At 38.7% G+C, this 13,822-nt stretch overlaps 1 protein-coding gene across 1 annotated transcript in view; it reads right to left on the bottom strand.

Moving 5' to 3' along the window:
* Window positions 1-13,822, bottom strand: part of LOC118891023 (X-linked retinitis pigmentosa GTPase regulator-interacting protein 1-like) — a 66,139-nt gene that overhangs the window by 50,511 nt on the left and 1,806 nt on the right. The window contains exons 2-10 of the mRNA XM_036844566.1: window positions 13,287-13,447; window positions 12,673-12,816; window positions 12,059-12,209; window positions 9,577-10,029; window positions 9,264-9,415; window positions 8,466-8,808; window positions 6,949-7,133; window positions 6,442-6,645; window positions 5,768-5,906 (exon numbers count right to left, since the gene is read on the bottom strand). Coding sequence (XP_036700461.1) covers window positions 5,768-5,906; window positions 6,442-6,645; window positions 6,949-7,133; window positions 8,466-8,808; window positions 9,264-9,415; window positions 9,577-10,029; window positions 12,059-12,209; window positions 12,673-12,816; window positions 13,287-13,447 — 1,932 coding nt within the window. The remainder of the gene's footprint in view (window positions 1-5,767; window positions 5,907-6,441; window positions 6,646-6,948; window positions 7,134-8,465; window positions 8,809-9,263; window positions 9,416-9,576; window positions 10,030-12,058; window positions 12,210-12,672; window positions 12,817-13,286; window positions 13,448-13,822) is intronic.

The following is a 13,822-nucleotide window of genomic DNA, read 5'->3' as shown; positions in this document are numbered from 1 at the left end:
AATAACTGAAGAGGAGGGAACACTCCCAACTTCTTTCTAAGAAGCCACCATCACCCTGATACCAAAACCAGACAAAGACACTACAAAAAAGGAAAATTACAGGTCAATATCTTTGAAGAATATAGATGCAAATATCCTCAACAAAATACTAGCAAACAGAATCCAACAACACATTAAAAGGATCATATATCATGATCAAGTTGGATTCATTCCAGGGCCACAAGGATGGTTCAAAATACACAAATCAACCAATGTGATACACCACATTAACAAAAATAAAGACAAAAACCACATGATTATCTCGATAGGTGAAGAAAAAGCATTTGATAAAATTCAATATTCATTCATGATAAAAACTCTCACCAAAGTGGATATGGAGGGACCATATCTCAACATAATAAAAGCCATTTATGACAAACCCATAGCCAACATAATATTCAACAGTGAAAAGCTGAAAGCCTTCCTGCTAAGTTCAGGAACAAGACAAGGATGCCCACTCTCACCACTTCTATTCAACATAGTAATAGAAGTCCTAGCCACAGCAATCAGACAAGAAAAAGAAATAAAAGGTATCCAATTTAGAAGGGAGAGGTAAAACTGTCACTATTTGCAGATGACATAATACTCTATACAGAGAACCCTAAGGTCTCCACACAAAAACTAGTAGAGCTAATAAATGAATTCAGCAAGGTAGCAGGATATAAGATTAATATACAGAAATCTGTAGCATTTCTTTACACTAACAACGAGATATCAGAAAGAGAAAGTAAAAAAAAAAAATCCTGTTTAAAATCATGTTAAAAAAATAAAATACCTAGGAATAAACTTAACCAAGGAGGTTAAATATCTATATGCTGCAAATTATAAAACACTGATAAAGGAAACTGAAGATGATTCAAGAAATGGAAAGATATTCCATGATCTTGGATTGGAAGAATTAATATTGTTGAAATGGCCATACTACCCAAAGCAATCTACAGATTTAATGTAATCCCTACCAATATACCCATGACATTTTTGACAGAACTAGAACAAATAATCCTAAAATTTATATAGAACCACAAAAGACCGAGAATTGCCAAAGCAATCCTCTGGAAAAAGAACAAAGCTGGAGGCAGAACCCTTCCACACTTCAGACAATACTACAAAACTACAGTAATCAAACCAGTGTGGTACTGGCACAGAAACAGACATATAGACCAATGGAACAGAATAGAGAGCTCAAAAATAAACCCACACAACTACATTCAATTAATCTATGACAAAGGAGGTAAGAATATACAATGGAGAAAAGATAGTCTCTTCAACAAGTGGTGATGGGAAAGCTGGACAGCTATGCATATATCAATGAAATTAGAACACTCCCTCATATCATACACAAAAATAAACTCAAAATGGTTTAAAGACCTACATTTAAGACATGACACTATAAAACTCCTAGAAGAGAACTTAGGTAACACATCCTCTGACATAAATCAAAGCAATACTTTTTTTAGATCAGTCTCCCAAGGCAAAAGAAATATAAGCAAAAAGATACAAATGAGATCTAATCAAACTTAAAAGATTTTGCATAGCAAAGGAAACCATCAGGAAAATGAAAAGACAACCTACTGAATGGGAGAAAATGTTTACAAAATGATGTGATGGGTAAGGGATTAATATCCAAAATACAGAAACAGTTCATAGAACTCAATATCAAAAAACCAAACAACACAATCAAAAAATGGGCAGAAGGGACTTCCCTGGTGGTCCAGTGGGTGAGACTCTGTGCTCCCAATGCAAGTGGAACCCAGTCAATCCCTGGTTCCTGGACCAGGGATCGACCGGGTTTGATCCCTGGTCGGCGAACTAGATCCCGCATGTATGCCGCAACTAAGAGTCCGCATGCCACAACTAAGAGTCCGCATGCTACAACTAGAGATCCTGCATGCCGCAACAAGACCCAGCGCAGCCAAAATAAATAAATAAATAAACTTTTTGTTTTAAATGGGCAAAAGACCTAAATAGACATTTCTCCAAAGAAGACATACAGATGGCCAACAGGCACATGAAAAGATGCTCAACATCACTAATTATTAGAGAAATGCAAATCAAAACCACACTGAGGTATCACCTCACAGTGGTCAGAATGATTTATATAAAAAGCATTTAAATCTTATAAATAAGCTATAAGAATATATTTTACATCACAGGGAACATAGTCATATTTTATAATAACTAAATTGAGTATAACCTGTTACTATTGTGAGTCACTATGTTGTAAACCTATAAAAATTGCCCCAATCTGGACACTCAGATTAAAGATGAATCTGATGTTCAAATCCAGAATCTGCTGAAACAAAACGAAGAAAGCAACCCACAACTGACTATTGAGAGTGACAGTTGAGATCCCAGAAAAAAAAGATGTTCTTTTCATGACTTCATTTTTTGAATGAAGATATGAATTATATATATATCACTTTAAATATTGCCTCTGTCCCCTTTTTTGTCTTCTCCTACATTTCATTGAATATAGGACCCCCTCATTTTATCCTTTATGTCCCTTTTCTCTTTTCTGTAAGGTCATTCATTCTACAATAAAGTAATAGGTCTTCAAGGTTTTGGTGAACTTCATATGAGCTCTCTCAGTGATGTTAGTTACCGGGTCAGATGTTAGCCTTGGTTGTGCTTCTGTCTTACATAAAACATGTACATGTACAAGTCACTTAACCTTGTTATGGATGGAATGTCTGTATCTTAAGTATTTGAAAAGAAATAAAGGTAAAAGCTTTCATTAAAAAAAGAAAAAAACAACCAGAAATTCATTCTCTCACAGGTCTGGAGGCTAGATATCCACAATCAAATCCATGCTCACTCCAAAGGCTCCAGAAGACAATCTGTTTTTTCCAGCTTCTGGGAACTTCAGGCATTCCTCAGCTTGTGGCCACATCACTCCAATCTCTGACTATATGGTCATGTTGCTTCCTCCTCATCTGCCTGTGTCTCTAATAAGAACACTTTCATTGGATTTAGAGTCTACTCAGATAATCCAAGATAATCTCATCTCAAGATCTTTAATTACACCTGCAAAGGCTTTTTTCAAATAAGTAACATTTACAGATTCTGAGGTTTAGGATATGAATATATCTTTTTGGAGGTCACCAATGAACCCATTAGATTATTTATTTAAATTATGAATATATTTTAAACCCACAAGCTAATATTTTTGCTTTACACAGTCATTTAAAATTAACCTATATTCTTTGCTTTTCATTCCTTGTTGCATCTTTGTGTTTCCTTCTCGGATAATTTTCCTTCAGCCTAAAGAAAAAAACTGCAAGTTTTCTTTAAAATGTAGCTTTGGGGCAAACTCTCCATTTTGATTTGTCTTTAAATGTCTATTGTGTTTTCATTCTGAAGGATCTTTTCGTTGTGTAGAGAATTCTTGATTGGTACTTAGTTATTTTCTTTTAGCACACTGAAATTATCTTGCCACTGGTTTCTGACTACAGGTGTCACTCTTGGTATGTCATTGTCCATCTTACTGATGCACCCATGACTGTCTTTCTTTTAAATGGATACTTTTGGTATTTTCACTTTGATTTTATTTTCTGCAATTTTACTCTGATAGATCTAGATTTTGATTCATTTTTACTTATCCTGCTTGAGTTTCATTTCATTGAATATTAATACCTTTTATTTAGTTCTGGAAAACTCTAAGTCATTATCACTTTCAATATTGCCTGTGTCCCCCTTCTTTATCTTCTTCTAGATTTAATTAAGTGTAGCTTAGACCTCCTCATTTTCTCTCTTTAGCATTTTCCATCTTGTCGTCTCTCTGTGCTTTATTCTGGATATTTTCCATTTTTCTCATTTTAGTTGTGTCTAATCTGCTTTTAACCCATCTATTTCCCTTATAAATTTCTGTATTTAGCAGTTCTGTCATTTCTATTGATTCATTTTCAAATTTGCAATGTATTTTGCAAACATTTTGTAATTGATTCAGGCAAAAAAAATCCACACATAAACACAAATGGATGCCAAAATTATTAGGTGAAATCTGAGGAAGAATAAGATATTTATATGGACTCAAAATATTTTCTCATAGATTACTTAATAATTACAAAGGGAAAAATGATAACTTTTTGATGGAAAATGTGGCAGATGCTTTCTTAGCCAAGTGATCAAAGTTAACATCACCAATAATGGCACAAACTGACATCACGTACCTCCTAATGTGATGCAGTGAAAAAGGATACAATATCACTTCTGTGGTATTCCTATAAAAAAATTCATAACCTGAATCTAACAACAAACAAACATCAAACAAACCCGAATGGAGGCACTCTCTACAGAACAGCTCATCTATACTCTTCAAAAATGTCAATATCATGAAAAACAAAGAAAAGATAAGGAACTGTTCCAGATTAAAGGAAACTAAGGGGACATGACTGAATGCAATGTATGATCCCAGATTAGATAAGGGGGGTGAGGCAAGCCTGCTATAATGAACATTACTGAGACAATTGACAAAATCTGAAAAATGGACTGGACATTGGGTAATAACCTATCCATGTTACGTTTGCAAACTTGATAGTTGTACTGTCGTTATATAATATCCTTTTCCTAACTGAAATATACAGCAGTAAGGGGGAATGATATTTGCAAATTATTCTCAACTGCTTCAGGAAAAAAATGATAAAGCAAAACGTGGAAAAGTACTAAAAGTTGATGAATTTGAATGAAGGTTTTATGTGAAATTTTTTGTCTTATTCGTGTAGCTCTTATATAATTTTGAAATTATTTTAAAACAAAATGTTTTTAAAAACTTATAGTATCAATTTTCAAAGCCCCAGTTCCTTGCTAAAATTTTAAAGTTCAGCTTTTATCTTCATGAAGGTAGTAAACACAGTTGTTAATGCAGGTTGTGGCTGATAACTCCAATGTCTGGAGTCCTAGTTGGCTTCAGGTCAGCTCTTGTCTCTCTAGCCTGAAAGTGTTCAAAGCACAGTTCTGCCTCTCAGAGGATAAGAGGCTCAGAACAGTGCTGCCATCAGGGTGCCAGACCAGAGTGGGAAATTCTGCTCTGGGCAGACACCTGCCTATGCTGGGCAGAAACGAGATTCAGACTGTATCCCATTTCTCCACCCCAAAAGACCATCGAAAGCATGGTTCTGTCTCTCCACTGCTTCCTCCAGACCAGCAATGTCCCCAGGCTGAAGTAATTCCAGCTGACCTCTCTGAGCTCCAATCATCTCTCCGATCTCGGCTAGGTGATTCCTCCCTCCCTAATTATTGGCACTTTAACGTTTTTAAGAAATATATTAACTTTAGCTTTTCAGTTGTCATCAATGGGAAAGTTGGTCTGAATTACCTAGCTTGCCATTATTATAACCTGAAATCATAACCTTCTTTTCATTGTAACACAAAAGCTTTGCCTTATTTTAGAAGAAATTTGGATTCATATCACAAATGAGCCAATCACCCTCTTCCTCTTATTTCTTTGTAACCGTAAGTCACGAGACCCGGAAGTGAATTAACGTTTTATGCTTGCTACCTAAAGTGGCTAGCTAGCTAGCTTTAAATACATAGACAGCTACTTTCTTTCAAAATTACAGCTTGGTTGGCCTAACCAGCACTCTTGTAACATCAAACCGAGCCTAGGATCTCCAGTACTAATTTTTCATGAAAAGTTTAGCAATGAAAGATGAAAGAAGAAAGTAAATAACCAGCTTGATATAATAATCCAATGATTACATAGGAAAATCAGGTTTTAAAAAGACAATACCATTCACAGGATGTAGGGCTTCCTTTAGTATCCGTGCTGAATGGGATGATGTCATTTCCTCTTCCTTTTGCTGATTTTTTAAACCATCCTCTGTGGAGATCTTAAGCCCTGAGAATTTCCATTCAGTGTAGTTCACCTGCTTCAGATTCAAATAACTATATATAAGTATATCGTGTAATTATAATAATTTAATATAATTAATATTGCATAATATATAATTGATGTAATTGATACAATATAAATAATAATGAATTATATATAATTATAGTCATATAATATATATTTATAATCTCATATATATGTGTGTATATGTATTTTAGGCTACATAGTAACTTTAATCCAGTTTCCTATGAAGAAAAGGCAGTATCAAGTACATAGTAGGTGTTCAATAAATACCTGTTCTTTATTTTGATTACAGTTGAAGTGGCCTGGTTAGGACTGTCGTACTAAAGTTCTAAGCATAAATTACAGAGTCCACAATCTGTTGAATTAAATTACATTGAAATGAATAGTCCAGAGGTTTATTAAACTATTTACGTTTGTGGAAACACATGCTTGCCACAAAAAGCCATGAATATCGCTTGTGTGCCTACTTCTGCTTCTACCTCTGAGAATAATATATTTGGGGACACTACAACCCATATTTTAGTTCTTCAGGGTTTCTAAGGCCTTACCTGTAGTGTATTTCCATTTAAGATGTTACGACTAAGATACTCCATTCTGTTCTTTCCTTGAATGCCTGTTCTTTTGCCATGTTTTCTTCTTGAGTAACCTGTAACCCGCTGTTCCCTTTCCTTTCTTTCTCCCACCTGAGGAGGTTTTCGCTTAGCTTGACACTGGCCAGCTTCAATGGGAATCTCAATAGATACCATCTGGTCCTAAAGAGAAGGATCAGAGCCTTACAAGGTGATAGTTTAACAGCCTTGATACTCAAGAAAGGGATTTGTGAGTCAGCATCAGACTTCATTTCTCTCCTGCCGTAAAGCTGAGAGATGCCATCTCTTCCCTCCCCATAATAAAGCCCAGGATTTTGCTCCATCCATAGCCTCATGGCATTATGAATGATGCAGATTAAATTTGCAGAACACATGACATTCACAGAAGGAATTTCTTTTACCCCAATTTTAATACTGTCTTCCTCAAATCAAATTTGCTCCTCAGGATTGGTGGAGATCTGCTACCTGGGGAGGAAAGGAAGCTTCTTCCTCTTCAGTTGAGGTATCTAAACTGTCCTTGGTGTCCTTCTCCTCACTCGGAGCTTCTGGTTTTGGAAAACTCTCCGGGGGTAGATAGCAAGACTTCCAATCCAGTTGCACCTGAACAGATCCATTGGGTTTCCCCCCAGGGTCCGTGAGGTTAAAATCACCTGAGAGACACACAGACATTAATAAGATCCAATCACATGAAATAGGCAAGTGAGCGTTTAACAGCACCTTATCTATTACCTCCCCAGTTTGAATTTCACCATATTTTGTTTGTAATTAATTAACATCCACCAAGTAATCATGATGACAATACACTCAGAAGTAACATAAAATATCAGTGAATATTTATACTCACTCACAATATTTACTTCCAATATTCACTTAGAATATTTATAGGGGAAAATGGGTATCTCCAGGTTCAGGAAGGGATAGTCAAAAGATGTACAGAGAGGTATAGCTTGCTTGTCGTCAGTCACCCAGCCAATAAACAAGAGCACATTCTTTTTTTTTTTTTTTCAAGAGCACATTCTTATTACTATTACCAAATGGTTGCTATGCCTTAGGCATACTAAGAAAACCATTATCTACACCCAAGTGGTCCGTATTTTTAAAATAACAAAAGCAAAGAAAACTTAAGCAAAATGGCTTTTTCCAAATGTCAGACTTCTGATTTGTAACACTGATTAATTTAACAGATGGCTCACATTGCCTCTCTTTGGCAAAGGACGAGTTGTGAGCAGAAATGTCAGCCTTTTTCGTTTTCTTTCTTTCTTTCTTTCTTTTTTTTTTTTTTTAGCACTTGTGGTATTGGGAGGAGGAAGGCCTCACACACTTCCTGGAACATCCAAAAGCTTGTTAAACATGGCTGATCCTGGCTACACCCATTCACACTTCCTAACGAGAGCACGGACATTGCTGCCTCACCCTTCCAGGACTGCAACCGGAGAGATGACCCTTCTCTGGTGTACCGTACAACCCTGGCTATGAACATATGATAAGGTGGTATGGAGTTCAGCTCCATATGGGGGGGAAAAAATCCAAGAAATTTGTCATGTGTGGCATGGAAGACTAATTTGGGTCTAAAGTTTAAAAGGAGTGAGAGAATTACGGGGGAATGTTAAGGACATAGCTTATAATCTAATATCTAGTCATGTGCTAAGAAATAATAGGCCTTAAGTAAAGACAAATACTGGGAAGCACTATAGAGATGGAAAATGTTGGTTCAGACACAGAGGTATGGACTTCAGATTGGTGGGTCTACCCCCTTGGGAACCTTGCTTCTGTTGCTGAAAAGAAGCAAAAGAAGCCAATGTTTCTATATGATTAGTGAGGCTTTAAGTCTTCTACTCTCTCACTCTTGACAATATTCTCAAATCCTTTCAGCAGGTTTTAAGAGAAACTGTTCCAAGCAAGTAATCAAAGAAAAGTAGAATTAGGACAGGGAGACAACACTGGGCAGAGAGCATATAGAGGTAATAACCTTGAACTCCCACCTTTAATGGATTTGTTTTGTGCAAGAGGAAGCAAGGGCACTTGGACGCGGCCAAGGTACGAGCCAGGCTCTGAGTCTTCATCATCAAAAACGTACACAGACAGGGCCTCCTGCCTCAGATACTGATCCAGGTCAGAAGTCACAAGCACTGGGAATCGAGCCTGGTCTCTGAAGTAGGGATTGTTACTGGCTGGAATGACGGCGGTGTCGTGGTCAGAAAAGGTAAAGAAGCGATACATGGCGTACGGACTGGGTTGGGCTCCCAGCCATCGACTCTGGAGGCCGCAGCATCGGATGACTTCCACCCGCAGCTCATTCTGATGCTTCCCGGTCTCCGATCTGGGCTGAAAAGATGTTGGTCTTGGATTGAGGAAAAGGGCAGGCTGAGAGAGCCGTGCAGCTGAAGCCCAGCACCCTTAATGAGGAAGAACTATGACCTAAAGAATTGCTGAATCCTGACTGGGTCACAGAGAAGCCTAATCAATGACTTTCACCTGCCTGCAAATTGACTCTGGCAGATAATTATCTGAGGGAGATGCTGGCACTCAGGCCTCATCTTAGAGTTTGGAACAGAGAAGGCATTTTGTTCACAGCAGGGAGAGGTAGCTAGCTCCAAGGGCATGATTTCATTTCAAACTCAAGCTTGACCAAGGGAAGTATCTGGACTAGTTGTGGTGTGACAGTTTTTCTCTTTCATTCACATTCAACAAGTACCTATTGAGAGTGGAATACTGAGCTGTTCTCATGAGCTGCTTGGCTGAGTCTCCTTTGAGATGCATGGGCACATCCTTTTTCTCACCTCATCCTCCTGGGCCTCCCAGGCTCCAAGCACATTGGCTGACAGGTACGCCTGGGCTTTCTTTCGCTTATTGTATGCTTGTAGGCTGGATCTTATGGGGAAGCGCAGCCTCATCCAGTACTCTAGCACCCCAAAGACTTCTCCACCAGCTCCTGGGTAGCAGAAAGTATGAAAGGCATGGAGGATACAGATGGTGTGGCGAGGATCAAGAATAAAGGCAGAGGAATAAAATGGGAAACCACCAGAAGACAACTATACACTTTGGGAAATTCCACATTAGTCCCGGGAACTGTGGGAGGCTGACAGCACTTACCAGTAAGTGTGGCAGAGCCATGGACTCTCTCCACAGTTTCTAGAACCCTGTCAAAGCAAATCCAGCCAGCTGCAAGGGTGTGGTGCTCACTGGCTATAGCCTGGTGTAGATGAAGCTGGGCTGACGTCCCTTGTAGGTAGTGCAAGAAGAGGGAATCTGCCTCCACCACATACTGGGAAGTGAAGTCATAGAGGGGCTGCAGCCCCACAGCTAGTGGGGTGCAGTGGGTTTCAAAGTCATAGAAAGAATAGGTGCAGAAAGTGGTAGGTTGAGTGTCTCCAGCCTGAGCCAGGGCAGCAGGTGTCAGGAAGGCCTGGTGGATGTGCAGTTCAAAAAGATTCTCACTCTGATGCCGTGGAGAAATGTCCACTTTATCCTCATCTCCATGGTCTGGCAGTGGTTTCAGACATAATGACAACTGTCTGGTGCCATAAGCCACATCTTTGAGTTGTTCTAGAGGGGAAAGAAAACTGCCTATCCATTAAAGCGTAGGGAATTCTTCCTTAGGGTAAAGGAAGGTGGACAGAAAGAGAATAAAAACCATGGTGGAAGTCCAAGTTGTGACTATTTCAAGAAATGATGTGATTCAAAAAGAAAAGCAATAGAATGACAATCAGGTGCTTTGAATTCTGATGGGCAAATAATCCAATGCCAACTTTAGAGATGAGGCACAACATGAGTGATTGGAAAGTAAATGCTAAGCTCAGGAAAACACTGGAGGCACAATTTCATCTATAGATGACATCGTTTTGGCTTACAGCAGGATCCTGTGAATTAATTGTTAATTCCATTACAGAAACACTAGAAACACAAAATGCAAGTATTTCCAAAAGTTTGGGATATTGGCCGTGGAGAAAATAGCAAGTTACAGTCATGGTGTCTATGACATTACACTGGGCCCCATTAAGATGATTCCTCTTTTCCAGTCAGATCAAATACAAGAATCTTCATTCTGTTAAGAATTTGGTTTCATTGTAAGAAGGCAAAAAAAAAAAAAAAAAAAATCCACTTTAAGTCAAAGAGTAATGGAGTAAAAGTGGGGGAGGGCACTTACTGAAAAGAGGTTGAAAATATTGGCGATGAGATACAAAATAAAGATATGTAAGACAGTCCACCAAATCTGTGCATTACCTCCCATGTCCAGCCAACCAGAAACTTTGATATATAGTCTGCTTCAAATCGGGGAGTATCTGAGTTGTCACAGTGTGTTGATGGTGAAGGTCCTATTCTAAGAGTTAAAGTAGTAGAAGAAAATATTTTGGGTACATCAGAATGTCTTCCTGCCCAAAATAAGTGGAATACAGAGACTGGTGAACAGTTTCTTAATTGATAAGATTAACATAAATAACTAAAATATATTCAAAATTTTGCATTACGTGACACAAGGTTAATTATCTTAGCATATAAAGAACTTCTACAAATTAACAATATACTATTGAGAAATGAGCAAAGGGCAGGAACAGGCAAGTCTCAAAAGAAATAATTTAAATAACTGGTAAACATATGAAAAACTCTTCAGCCTTACCAGTAATGAAAGAACTACAAGTTAAAGCAAATAAATCTTCAGAGGTAGGTAAGTGTATTTATCCTGCACTGTCCCGGGAGAGAGACCCTGAATCTGAAAGACATGAGAATTTCAATCCAAAGGATTTCCTTTGTTATATGGCAGGGACCTTTTAACTGACTCACCCTGGCATGCATAAATCATGCTGCTGAATGACCCACCTCCCTAGTTCCATGCTCACTAAGTATCCTTCTTATTGATTCTGCTTCCCCAAGAACGAGCTGCCATGAGCATATTCTCACGGCAGCAATGAAAGAGCCACTATCATAAAATAACAAATGAACATTCAGGTGTAAATATCAGTCTTTGGTGAATTTGGTTAGTACAGGTCAGGTCTCTCACCACTGGGTATAATAACAAAGCCAATTTTCTCAATATGTAAGGCTGAGACCAGATCCTGGTCGACAGTGACTGAACTAAATACAGGAAGTATCACATTATAAAATTTGCGTAAGTGTCCAGCCACCTGCCCTGTTACGTAGACATCCTCAAACTGCAACAAAGAATTCAGAGACTTTTAGAGAGAAATCACAGAAAAGGATGACAAGAGATGAGTGATGTAGCTCTATTATCTCCCCAAAACTGAAATATAGGCCTGGCTTGAGGAAACAATCTTGAGAGAGGGAGAGTGTTACCCACCCCGAGGGCCAACAGTGATACTCTCTTATTTTCAAAATAGATTCAGCAATTGCTGGGCCCTGTTGAAACTCTCCAGAGAAAAGACACTGACATGATGCAGGAGAAGAAACTGCTAACCATGTATTAAAACAACAAAGATGATAGGATAATGAAGAATAGGAGGGATTAAGTCCTATACCGAGACATAGAGGGCGCCCTCTTGACAGGTGCAGAGGGGAGCACGGGCATTTAGCTCTGTGACAGATCCTAAGAGGAAGTGAACAAAGTACTAAGACTTGCCGGATATTGGAAGGCCATGGCTTCTTAAAATACCTTCCAGCTGTTTGATACGCTTGTTCTTGAGATCAAGGAGTTGATTCAACCTCTCCAGTTTTTCTTTGTGATCTTTATTTTCATTATCGGCTTTTGTCATCATTGCCTCCAGTTCCTCCTAAAACGAAATAATGTCTGAACTTTTCTATCTCAGTGGCCCAGAACCAAAGAGCCCAGATAAAAAGGTGGTACTTGCTGGGTAAAGGAGACTCCACTATCTCCTTAGCAGGGTAGATTCATCCACTAGAAAAAGGCTTAGGTTCCTCACAGACCCCTCCAGGACCAGTTGTGTTATTACTGCCATAGGGTAGTATTTTTCCTGGGACTGGCAAGATTTGAACCCAGAAGCTTCCCACTTTCCATTTTCATTAGCTGGCCCCTTCTGGCTTTTATTGCCAAGGTGCCATGGGCATGTGTGAGTCCTCAAGTTCTTCAAAGGACAGCACATCCTGTGTTTGCATAGGTCAGCATATCACCTTGCATCAGCCCTGGAAACTCGGGTCTTGCTTCATTCCCAGTCTTGTAAGTAGTTCCCATGTGCCCATTTATCTATCCCCTTCCTTTACCATCTTTTCCTGTACCTGGTAACACACGTTGATCTTGCGCTGCAGAATAAGCATGTCTCTGGTCTTTTCTAGTTCCAATATGGTCTCTGCATGCAATACTTGCAACTCACTGAACATCTGGGACAGTTTCTTTTCTTCTTGGTTTTTTGGTTCACAGGGCTACAGAGGAAAAAGCATCGGTAAAAGGGAGTATAAATATGGTAGGTATAGTAATAACTATTCTCTACAGCAGCCGTTGGTAATAGTAAGATACCAGCAGTAGAATCTACTCCAAAATGTAGAAGAGGACCTATGTTACTTTACAAGTGCTCTCTCTCCCCTAGTTCCTCATGTTCAATAGCAGCAGTGAGTAAGTTATACAATTTCCCATGGCTGTTTGCTCTTCAGCAGATCATTGTAAGTCCTCATCTGAAAAAAATTCTAAATTTTATGAGCTGTACAGTGTGGAAAAAGTCTGTGGAGCTCATGAAGCTATCTCTACTCTCAGCCTTCTCATATACTTCCAGATATTGTCCTCAGTCAGGACAAAATATTATTCAGTTAGTTTTCTAGTCCCTTCATCTTTTCAAGGGATATTTGCTAGCAATCCCTCTTGTAGAGGGGACTTGTTTGATTAAAGATGCTCTTACCTCTATCTGAGTGGTCTCTTGGAATAGAGCTGGGTAAGTGGCTGGTTCAGATTGCCAGTCAGGAGATTGGGAAATTGTATCTTTATTTCGGAGGTCCTCCACTTCCTGTTTATGCTTCTGAAGCAGGTTGGTGACTTCAAGCTTCAGATCCTTGTTTTGAGCTGGGGAAAAAATAATACAGAAAGCTGAAACTCTGTAGCTACCAACAACCATATTAAAGTTGGCCCAAGTGTGAATTAAATTTTCCCACTAATGTTTAATTCATTTTATAAACTTGCCCTTAGAGAAGCAATTCTCTCTTATTTCTACAAAGGGGTTCTAGCTTATTGACCCTGAGTTGACATTTGGACTCCAAAAACAAACAAAAAAAACACCTGCAGAACTGTAGTATGGAAGGGAGAACTACCACCACCACAACAAAATCAGAGCCACTTGACTGACTAGGATAGTCCAAACTTTTTGACAGCACCATTTAATTCAGTATCTCCCCAACTGTTCCCCAACTCCATCTGACTTCTACGCTATTGGCTCTCTGT

Source organism: Balaenoptera musculus, chromosome 2 (genome assembly GCF_009873245.2).
Source record: "Balaenoptera musculus isolate JJ_BM4_2016_0621 chromosome 2, mBalMus1.pri.v3, whole genome shotgun sequence".
Taxonomy (NCBI): Eukaryota; Metazoa; Chordata; class Mammalia; order Artiodactyla; family Balaenopteridae; genus Balaenoptera; species Balaenoptera musculus.
Note: the sequence above shows the minus strand (reverse complement) of the source record. Positions and strands in the feature narration are given on the sequence as shown.